The sequence below is a fragment of the Humulus lupulus genome, chromosome 1 (assembly GCF_963169125.1).
Source record: "Humulus lupulus chromosome 1, drHumLupu1.1, whole genome shotgun sequence".
Taxonomy (NCBI): domain Eukaryota; kingdom Viridiplantae; phylum Streptophyta; class Magnoliopsida; order Rosales; family Cannabaceae; genus Humulus; species Humulus lupulus.
Window position 1 is genome coordinate 7,223,323 of NC_084793.1, and position 12,413 is coordinate 7,235,735.

At 31.3% G+C, this 12,413-nt stretch overlaps 1 protein-coding gene across 1 annotated transcript; it reads right to left on the reverse strand.

The window, feature by feature from the left end:
* Positions 1–310: 310 nt before the first annotated feature.
* On the reverse strand, positions 311–5,274 carry LOC133784663 (probable leucine-rich repeat receptor-like protein kinase At1g35710). The gene is made up of 3 exons (XM_062223955.1): positions 1,803–5,274; positions 1,309–1,691; positions 311–767 (listed from the first exon to the last, which is right to left on the reverse strand). The coding sequence occupies exons 1-2, from the start codon at positions 5,209–5,211 to the stop codon at positions 1,318–1,320; spliced, it is 3,783 nt and encodes a 1,260-aa protein (XP_062079939.1). The 5' UTR covers positions 5,212–5,274; the 3' UTR covers positions 311–767; positions 1,309–1,317.
* Between the last annotated feature and the right edge of the window lie 7,139 nt (positions 5,275–12,413).

The following is a 12,413-nucleotide window of genomic DNA, read 5'->3' on the forward strand; positions in this document are numbered from 1 at the left end:
AAAAATTATTTTAAAAAAAAATCAAGTTTGGTTTTGGATGGGTTTAACTGACCAAACTACAGTCTAAATCGGTCGGTTTTTTTTTTGGTGTTGTAAGTAGGTCGGTCAATTTTTAGATCGCACCAATCCGAAAACCGAAATCTAGATTTTAGAATAGAAAAAAACCATCCAAACTGACCGATGCTCAACCCTAGTACCGATACAACATCTTCTATTTTTGATACAACCAAAATTTTGACCCTCGATTTGGCCAATGACACGGAGTCAAATAAACGATAAAGTATAAAAGGAAAACAAGAAGAGAATCAAATGGAAAGCAAATGACACAAATGATTTATAGTGATTCGGCCTCGATGGATGGTAATGATCTACTCCACTTAGTGTTCTTATTGATATTGAATCTCAATATTGTGATCAATGAACTAGGTTCACGAGTTTCACAAGCCTTGGGAGATTACAATCTCGATGAACAATCACACTATATGCTTCTCTCTGAGTACCAAGATTCAAAATTCAAAAGTCCTTTCCTTGAGTCCTTTGATTCTTATTTATAGGCTCAATGGGGTTACATGGGCCGATGGACCTTAATTACAATTAAGATCTGCGTATCAAGGGTAATAAAGGAACATAATAATTAATGCAATTATTACAAGATTGTGTATCCCAAAAGAAGTGAATGAAAGTACGCGACCAGATTGGTCGCACCTAATCGCGAGATTTGACGAATCAATAATTATGTGGTCGATGGTCGAACAGGATCCATCCACCTGAAACCATCACGTGTCAACCACGTGGAAGAAAATCCTGTCATGTCATCGGGAGTCATTTTTGGGTAAACAATTATATTAATATAAATTCAAATATTATAAAATATCACTATTATAATAATATAATACAATACTCGTTATTTAATAATTATATTAAAATAAATTTAAATGTTTTAAAATATAAAATATAATTTTTTTTTTGAGATAAAAAATGTTATATTATATCAGAGAAGTTATAATACAACATTCATTAAAGTCTACAGCTGCATCCGTATTGAGTTTTAGTCGTCCTGCGGGAGGTAACAACCAGTGCAGTCTTATGGTACTTGAATTTATACATAAAGAGTGTACTTAAACTCAATTATAAGACTATTAGGCCTTAGAAAGTAAGGACCCAAATTGTGAATTAATGGATTAAAGACTAATTAATTAAGACTTCTGAGAAGAAGATAGAAAACTATGCTTAACAGATTAATTATTAGTGATGAAAGAAAAGATGTGAGGTCGATCATCATTACTAAACTGTAGTTTATACACTTACATTTTCTTCTCACGTTCGAAAGCCCGTTAACTTGTTCATGGTAATGGAGCCAAAGGGTTCAGAGAGGTAAGGCTGAATGCGAGCCGATAGCTCTTGTGCCACGAACCGCATGCTTGGCCGCTTGTCAGGGTTGGTTCTAGTGCATGACAAGGCTATAGTCACCATGAACACCACTGCCTTAGCCAATTCCCCATCTGGAGGAGGCAACCTCTGGTCTAAGACATCCTTGAGAAGCAATTCAGTACCATTTGACAATCCTCTTGTTGATGCTGATAGTGATTCCAGCATCTCCCCAGGGTGCCTTCCCATCATTAATTCTAATACCACAATTCCAAAACTATACACATCACTCTTATCTGTTACACGCATTGTCTGCGCCAGCTCTGATTTTCGTTGCAAAAATGATCAAATATTAGTGAAAAGGGTATTGTAAATGCTTGTGCTTGGTGTATAAAAAAAAAGTACTTTTATACGGATTTGTCAAACAAATTTACCTGGTGCCATGTAGCCATATGACCCCTGAACGTTAGTCCAATTAGAAGAGTCAGGGTTCAACATTCTGGCTGTGCCAAAATCCGACAGTTTAGGCTCAAAGTCCCACTCGAGAAGTGTATTGTTCAAGGTGACATCTCGGTGGACAATGGGCGGAGAACAGTCATGGTGTAGGTAAGCAAGCGCATGAGCCAGGCCTTGAACGATTTTCATCCTTGTTTCCCAGATAAGATCTTCACTGTCTAAGCCATACAAAACTTTTGCCAAGCTTCCTCTCTGTATGTATTCATACACCAAGTACATGCAGCCCCTCCTTGAACAAAATCCATATAGCTTTATGATGTTTCGGTGCCTGACTTCAGTCAAAGTCTTTATCTCGTTAAGGAAACTCTTCGGGACTTCGTTCGAGTCGGACACGTTCAAACGTTTGACAGCAACAGTACCCGAAGATAGAACAGCCTTATACACACTACCAAATCCTCCTTTTCCAATGAAGTATTTCTCGGAGAAGTCCTCAGTGGCATTAACAATTTCCCGGAAAGTGAACTTTAATTCTTTTTCGAACTTGTCATTGCTTCGGTTCTCATCGTCGAGGAGTCTGCCTTTCTGATGCAATAAGCAAATTATAACAGTCACACTGGCAAGTATTATCAAAGCACAGACGGGAACAAGAACCCCTATAAGAATCTTGTTGCTTGATTTGTTGTTTAACGTTGGGCTACACAGATTGAGGTTGAACCCTTCAGTGTCTCTGCATAAGCCAGGATTTCCCAAGAAGGCGTTCTCGTTTTCGAAAGGTTTCCCAATTGGGATTGGACCCGTCAAGTTGTTGTAGGAAAAATCGACCGAAACTAGACTAACCATGCTGGAAAACGACGATGGGATATTGCCGGAGAGTTTATTATGTGAGACGTCAAGGATCTCCAGTGATGAAAGCTTGGCCAAGTTTGATGGGATTTCTCCAGTGAAAGAATTGCTGCTGAGATCCAACATGTACTTCAACGAGCCCAAGTTGCCAAGCTCTTGAGGTATTTCGCCAGAAAACTTGTTGTGACTTAGATTCAAGCTCGACAAAAATTTATAATCCTCGAGCCAAGTTGGAATGGTCCCAGAAACATTGTTCGCAGATACATCAAGAGTTTCCAGCTTAGTTAGATTGGACAGGCTTCGAGGGATGCTCCCTGTGAAATGGTTATTGCTGAGGGTGAGAAGGAACAACTTGTTGAGGTTTCCCAGTTGAGTTGGAATTTCCCCAATTAACTCGTTAGACTCTAAGCTCAAAACTTGCAAATTTTTTGCATTCCCGAGTTCAGGTGGGATCTTACCAGAGATTTTGTTTCGACTCATCTGTAAATTGGTGAGAGTCACACATTTCCCCCACGTACTTGAAATTTGACCAACAAATTGGTTGTCGCTTAGTCGAACGAAATCAAGAGCGGGGTGAACACCAAAAGCATCAGTAATATTTCCTGTGAAATTATTCTCGTCAAGCCTTACTCTCTTCAAATTGGTGCATTTTCTTAGGCACTCGGGCAATGGTCCCGTGAAGCTGTTGTTGTTTACAGTCAAATTCACTAGCTTGAACCCATTACACAAATATGGTGGCAACTTTCCGGAAAATGAGTTGTTTGAAAAGCTAATGTATGTCAACTTAGGACTGTTCTTCCCAAAGTCTCTGGGGATTGTTCCTGTGAAGTTATTGGTGAAAACAGAGAACCTCTCCAAGTTGCTGAGGCTGGAAATGTTAACCGGCAACTCTCCTGAGAGTCTGTTGGTGTTAACATCAAAAGTTGACAGTGATACTAGATTTCCAATCTCTGGTGGGATGGTTCCAACCAGATTATTGTGGAAAAGTTTCACAGAGACGAGGTTTTTGAGATTCCATAGAGAAGTTGGAATTGGACCATTAAGATGGTTCCAAGAAAGATCCAACTTTGCTAGTTTTTTCAAGTTTCCAATCTCTGGTGGAATGGTTCCGTTAAGATTGTTGTAGAAAAGTTGCACAGAAAAGAGATTTCTTAAGTTACACAGAGAAGTTGGAATTGGACCCGTGAGATGGTTTGAAGAAAGATCCAAGTCACTAAGTTCCTTCAAGTTTCCAATCTCTGTGGGAATTTGACCACTCAAGTAATTTCGGAACAGGTAAATCAAGGTGATGTTCTTCAATAGCCCAATTTCTTTTGGAATGTGCCCACTGAGGCTGTTGTGTTGCACTTGCAATGAGGTGAGAGCAGTCCAATTAGAGATCAAGGCTGAGGAGAGAGGGCCTGAAAGTTTGTTATTTGATAAGCCAATTTCTGTGATACTATTCAGATTGGATAATGACAAAGGCAATTCACCACGGAGACTATTTGCACTCAAAGCCAAGTAAACGAGCTTAGTACAAGAACCAAGCTCTGAAGGAATTGTTGAGTTTAATAAATTCTTGTGTAGATCAAGACGCAAGAGATTCTTGAGTTGGCCAATAGAAGAAGGAATTCTCCCACTGAAGGAATTTTCATACAATTCAAGAACCTCAAGATTATGTAGGAGACCGATTCCTTGAGGTATTTCACCACTGAGAAGGTTATTTGGCAAATGAAGGTGTGTGAGCTGAGAAAGCTTTGAAATGTTTGATGACAAAGGTCCCTTAAATTGATTATTAGTGAGATTGAAAGATTGGAGTTTGCCCAGATTGGAAAATATAAATTCTGGAATTGGGCCAGTCCAACTATTTCGGGACACGTCTAGGAAGGACAAGTTTCCACACTTTGTTATGAAATCTGGGAATGTTGAATTAAAGTTGTTCAAATTTAGATCAAGGTAGGTTAACAAAGGCATTCTTGGAAATTTAGACCACTCAGAATTCTCCAACTTGTTTACTCCAAGAGATAAGTACCATACCTTTGGTAGATTGGTGAGCTGGTAAGGGATTGGCCCCTCAAGAAAATTGTTGAACAGACTGAGATACTGAAGCTCTGTTAACCGGCTTATCTCCACTGGTATCTGTCCTTTAATATAATTGTCACTCAAGTCCAACACAGTGAGCTTGGTGAGATTACCAATGGCTGTTGGTATGGAACCAGAGAAACCGTTGTTGTTGAGGTTGAAGACAGTGATGTTAAGGAATGGAGAGAAGTTGAACTGGTCCAGTGTTCCATTCAGTTTCAAGTTTGAGAGGTCTATTTGTGAGATTTCTCTAGTGGAGCCATCGCAGACAACATTAGTCCAGTTGCAGAGATTGTTGATATTGTTGTTGGACCATGAATCCAGAGTTGATGGTTCCATGGCCAAGCTGTTCTTCCATTTGATCAGAGCCTCTGCTTGTGTTCTTGGCGAGGAAGCAATCTTCAATGGAAGTAAAGAAAACACAAAAATGTGAAGCAGAAGGAGAACAAGAAGAGAGAAACGAGTTCTTGGAACTATTTTCATGGTGATGGCTTCAGTTTGTAGAGCTTAATCCGAATAAAACTGGTTTCTTGACTTTCAGAATCAAATCATTCGCATTTCAATCTTTTTTATTTATTATTATTTTTTATTTTTGTGTAGTGATTGGTTTCTCTGTTCTTTGTCATTGCAGAGGGAAGAAAGAAAAAAAAATTATTCCAATTCTACAATTCCAAAACATATATTAAATTCAGAGTGAAACTGAAAAGGACACAAGCAGAAGCGAGGGTCCATTTTCATTTGAAGCTTTTAATAAGAGCAAAAGAAGAGGAAACAAAGAACAATTCAACTCCGACAGCAGTGCTATTAATTTCCAGGAAATTATTTTCGTTGACTTAGAAAGTGAATCTTGTATAACTTATTGGATCAAAATCAAATTATACATATAGGATATGATCATCTCCTTATGCATACGAGAAAATAAGATCCATGATATTTTAAAAAAAAAAATTTCATGAAAATTAATTATTATGATCAATATAATATCATATCCTACTGGTACTCATACACTAGTGTAAATTTTTTCAATACTTTTTTTTTCATATGAAATTTTTATACTTATTTTATGAAGTTAGTTATGATACTTAATTTATGTTTGTTTGTAAACTTTAACATAATATTTTTATATTTAACTGTATATTGTAAACATGACTTAAAGTTAAATAAAATTAAATAAAGATATTTTTTAGATATTTTATAATAATAATTATTTAAAAATAATAAAACCATACATTTTTTAACTTAAATAAAATTTAATTAAACTTAATATATTATTAAACATATAATATATAATCTTTTGTTGTTATTGTCAAATTCAAAAACTAGAAAAAATATAAACTTAAACAAAACTTAATTAATTAATTAAAATAAGGTATTGTAAAGATATTTTATGATAATTTAAATAATTAAATCATATTTATTTAAAAATAATAAATGCATACATATCATTTTTTTATCTTATAAATTTGTATAATAGTTTGTTTTTTATCAAGTGATTGGAACTCTTTTTCTTCATCAAATTCAACAAAAGACATTGTGAGATATATTAGAAACTAAAAATAGTTAATGCATATATACTATTGTTTACACTATGATTTTTTCTATTCTTATTTTATTTATATTATTAATTCATTTTTAAATATTATTTTGTTATATATATATGTCATGTAGCTATTTAAATAGATATATATGTCAACGTTGTGTTTAGATGTCATATATCTAGAGATTATTGATATAAATATTTATATATATATTATAGAACTATAATTCATTCTTTATATATATTAAAAAAAATAGTAAACCAATTTTTATTAAAATTATAGACAATGTTTACAATTTTAAAACTAAGCAAACGTGCATTGCGCACGTTACTTATACCTAGTGTGTGTATATATATATACTAGATACAAATAACGTGCAATATGTACGTTTGCTTAGTTTTATTTATAAAATTTATTAATTACTTTTATTAAATTTATATTAATGTCATATAAATTTCAAATAAATATCCTATTTTAATTAAATAATTTATTTATTTTTGTTTAAGATTATGTTTGTTCTAGTTTTTGAATTTAGGAGTGACAACAAGAGATTATATATTATATGTTTAATGTAATATTAAATATTATACTTGGATTTTAAATTTAAGTTTCTTGCTAGTTTTTTTTTTAAAAAAAAGTAATTTGTTACTACTTGGCAGCATATTATATTATATGTTTAATATGGTAGTATTCTAATAAGTGAGTTTAAGTTTAATTAAATTTTATTTAAATTATAAAACGTATGATTTTATTATTTTTAAATAATTATCATTGTAAAATATCTCAAAAATATCATAGTTTAATTTGTTTAATTATTCATTATTTTTAAATAATTATCATTGTAAAATATCTCAAAAATATCTTATTTTAATTTTTTTAATTATTTATTATTTTTAAATAATTACCATTGTAAAATATCTAAAAAAATATCTTATTTTAATTATTTATTTTATTTTATTTAAGTTTAAGTATTTACAAACTACTGTTAAATATAAGAATATTCCATTAAAGTTAATATTAAAAAAATAAATAACCGTTAAAACAAAAAAAATTCGTTATCTACACACTTATTATATAGAAGAGATATACTAGATACAAGCAACATGTAATGCTCGTTTGCTTAGTAGAATTTATTAATTATTTTTTAAAAATTTTATCATTGTCATATAAATTTCAAATAAATAAACAATATTATATTTAAAAGAATGACATAAATATATTAAATGAAAAATTAAACAAAAACATTATTTATAATTTAAATATATATGTGTAATATGATAACTTTTTAAAACATATATGATAAACTTTTTGATAAAATTAAGATGATGTATTATATATTATTATTATAATGATATTTTATAATATTTAAATTTATATTAATATAAGTATTAAATATCTAGTCTTGTATTAAATATTATTATAATAATAATATTTGAATTCATATTAATATAATTAGTAAAAAATTAGGATTATATATTATTATCATGACATTTAAAATTATAATTAATATAATTATTAAATATCTAGTCTTGTATTATATGTTATTATAATAATGATATTTTATAACATTTGAATTTGAATTTATATTAATATAATTATTATATATGTAGTCTTATATTAAATATTATTATAATAATGATATTTTATAATATTTGAATTTATATTAATATGATTAATAAATATATATGTTGACGCCGTTTTTCGTCAACAGTGAAATAAGAGCACGAAGACAATGATTGATTATGGCCAAGAAAAATATGATAACACAAATGGGATTTTTTACGTGGTTCAGCAGTTAACTCTGCTTAGTCCACGAGTCTTTGTTATTAAGACTTAAGATGATTTCTGGAAATCCTTTAAGAATGAATTCTCCAGAACTTCTCTCAAGATCACAAAAGTTCGGTCTTTTACAATGGTACATGACCTCTCTATTTATAGAGGAGGTTTCAGAATATTATCCCACATATTTCGGGAAGTTATTCTTTATATGCAAATAAATTTAATGGCGTTAAAAGCCTGTGATTCTATATACAAGAAAACGTCCCCTGAAGATCAAGGGGCGTATAACTGCATAATAAATATCCATTTATTATAGGGGATTTACAACAATCAATGCAAACCACATCTCTCCAAAATGACTCACTGGAATATCCCAAGTTATCAATCTACATTATCAGTGTTGTTCCCACCTGGATCTCTTACTGACTTTCGAGCTGTGACATCTCCCGGAGATCACGATACTTTGAGCTCATACTTATGTCAGGCTCGGAGCCCCTGATCCGAGGTCATCTGAGAACAGACGTGCTTTGATATCTTTATTTCGAGCTTATAATGGTTTCGAGGCTACCATCTTCGAAGTTGTCTCTGCTTTGCAAGCTCGGTGCCTAGGTTGCGGACACGTTCCAGACAATATGAGTCCATTCCTTACGAATCCAGCTTTCGAGATCACAAATCTTATGGCTCGAAATCTGGGTGTAACAATATATTTTTAATTAGTTTTAACGGTATATTCGGTTAAATATTTAGAATACGTTAAAATTAACAAAACAAACTGTTAATACCAATAGTTTTTGTTATCTACACATTTTTTAAATAAAAGAGATATAAATTGGATAAGAGTTGTTTCAGTGTTGGAGAGTGATTCTCTAATTGTGTTTCCTTTTTGCCAAGTGCAAATTATCAGCATTTTTTGTATTTTTTATTTTGTTAGCTTTTGACTTGATGCAATCGGTTATCTCAAACCTGTTGAAAGACTAGAACTGATGTGGCTGTGAAAAGTAAGGGCATTAATGTAATTCAATGTATAAAAAATGTACAATTGAGGACATTATGGTAAAATTTGTATGAAGTTAAGACTTTTTCATGATAGTGGCTATGTAATATTTTGGTTGTTGCTAAGTAATTGTTAATGAATTGTTCAGTAACATTGTTAGAGTCGAATTTAACAAAAACTGACTATATTTTTATTGTTTTGTGTATAAGAAATAAGTTGTCTTAGGAAAAGTTTGAAAATTATTTTATCTCTATAATGTTGGAATGACTGAATTATTATTAATTGAGTAGTTTAGGGCTATATAAATTTTAAATCAAATTTTGTTTGAATATATGCATAAAAAATGGTAAATAAATTAATGTTATTTAAGTCTTATTGGATTACAATTAGAAAACTATATTTTAAAAAATATTCTTATGAGATAAAAATGTAAATTTGATGTCTGATAATATGTTTCTTAAAACTTGATTATTGCTTTCACTTATTGACAGAACATAATAGAACGATAATACATGATTTGTGAAACAAAATTTGAAAACTATTTTAATGTAATATTTTCTTTAGCAAATGATATATAATATCAAATTTCAATTTACTAACAAATTTAGTTGAATAAAATTAAAAATTAATACATTAAAAATTCATAATAATGGTTATTAAAAATAAATTATTATTATTTTTTTAGCTAAAGTTACATTTATTCTAATTAACTTAGAGGTTTGTTTTTATTTTTGTTTTATAATTATGCTTTGTTCTTGAACATTTGTACCATTAGAATTCATTATTAAATATATGGCTAAGTTTATGATAGAATTCTCAACATCAATCAAACAATTTTCAAACACTATAAAAAAAAATCGCTCCTTATCAGACAAAAAAATGTATAACTAGTTAAGTTGAGAATTTTTTTTCACAATCATGTTGAATAGTTGAAAGTTGTAGCAATGGTGTTCTTGGTGAAAAGTACAGGAACACCAACACCACACCAACACCAAGTTCTTCCTACATCAATGGAAGCAATCTGACCAAAAACAGATAACATGAAAGAATGATCAAGTAATAAAAGTACTCTCCCTTCCTTTTTTTAGATTCTCTAAGCACTACTCTCTAGATACAAACTCAAACAGCACTACTCTCTAGATACAAACTCAAACACTTTTAAATATACAACTAAGACAAGTCATTGAGGAATTAAATCAAACACTTTATATGTACACAAATTATACCAACCCTCCACAATTTATATGACAGAGCCCAGAAAATGGCACAAAACAAGTATACACACATAAGTAATTGAAACTTATATATATGATGACATATTTAAAAAAGAAACCGTACGCAACATGACATATCCATGAAGCAATACAAACAAACTCGCATAATTATATTGCTTTAGTGTAAATATATGGTTTTATGTTTATAAGGTATACAGAGTATATGAAAGGCTGCTAGTTGTTTTCATAGAGAAGCCTTAGAGCCTTTTCATAAGCTAAAACAAAACTATCTAAACCAATTACGGTTTTGTAACACCATTTCAACAACCAAGGATTGACACTTCAACTCAAAGTCACAATATAAATCGAAAACAAAATAAAAATCACAACAAAGCCCTCCATATATGTCTACTGGTTCTTAAACAAGTTATACCAAATCCTCATATTAAATCTTACAACAAATTAAAAAAAATAAGAAACCATTTAAAAAGAATCTCTAAAAACAAAAATATACTCAATAATCAAAGGTAACACTATCAATTTTCCCTTTTTCTTTAATTAAATTTTATAATGAAAATAAAAAAGAAAAAAATCTTACCACTTTGATATGAAATGTCATACGATGAGATCTGTTGACACCATTTTTCGTCAACAGAAACAGTAGAGCAATTAAGCAAATAAAAAATGGAGTGAATGAATTTAAAGAGGAAGATAAGAAGATTTTTACGTGGTTCAGCAGTTAATTCTGCCTAGTCCACGAGTCTATATTATTAAGATTTTGAGTTTTCTGGAAATTCTTTAAAGATGAATTACCCAGAGCTCTCTCTCTCTAGAAACTAGAAATTAGAAATTTCCCCTTACAAGTGGTGATTCCTTCTCTATTTATAGGGAAGGTTATAGAGCTCATTCCCACATATTGCGGGAAGATATTATTTATATCAATTGAAATAATGATATTAAATACAATATCTCCTATATACATGGAAACGTCCCATGAAAATCGGGAACTGATAACAGATTAAATGGTATCTCTTAAAAATTGAGATTACACAACAATAAATATGTTCACACGTAATAGGCTATCCCAGGTGACTCATCAGGTCTTCGAGATCAGCAATCGGCATTGTGACTGTCAAGACTTACGAAACCGTTACGAACCTGTCACCCTACTTCAGGCCATGCTCGGAGTAGATAGATATTGTCGAAGTTGTTACACCCGAGTTTGCGCTTCCAAAGCTCGGACTGTCTTATCTGAATTCAATCAGTAATAGAACTATCCCAGTGTCATGCCATTTCGAACTCAGAAAATATCCCGAGGTTACACATATTCAAGGTTGTTGTTTTACTTTAGAGATTTTACGGCTAGACCATACAATGTTTTCATATATTTTGAGCTCACACTTGACGAGCCCAATTTTCGAGGTAATAACCTCTTATCTCGAAATCTGGGTGTAACAAGATCCATGCACACTAATGATGATGAAGGAGTTGAAGGTGACTGTTGAAGTAGCAATGGTTGCGTGGCTGGCAGTAGAGCTTAGATTGTCCAGTAACTGAGAGAGAGGGAACATGATTTTTTGAAGTTGGAATTTCTTTTTCAGGCAATAGGTCCATGAGAAAAAAAAAAAAAGATTAACAAATCTATCCAGTTGCATGTTTTCAAGGATAGGATGGTATTTTAACAAATTCTTACAAAATAAATTGAATAAAAGGCTCACAATCCTCACAATTTAATCTAACGCTTGAAATTCGACGAGGGACTTAATCCTTCAAAAGCAACTGATGGACTAAAGAAATGCCCTATATTTTCTACTTTCTTGACAGCTAATTTCCAGGAAATTATTTTGTTGACTTTGAGAATTGTATTGTTCTTGATGGACCAAAAACGGGTATGTTTTAAAAATTTATACTCGTAAGCGCACGAATCGTATATAGAATATAATGTTCGTGTAAGTAAGGATGTCGAACCCAAAGGAGTTGTCTAAAATAGAAAAGAAAATTATTTTAAACTAAAATTAACAAATTCTAACCTAGCTCCAAAGATTGAAGAGGTTTTTTAATAATGAAAATAAAAATAAAAGTCAATAATATAGAAATTAAAGACAATATATATTACTAAATTAATAATTGTAAACAAGATGGTAAAATAAGATTATTAAG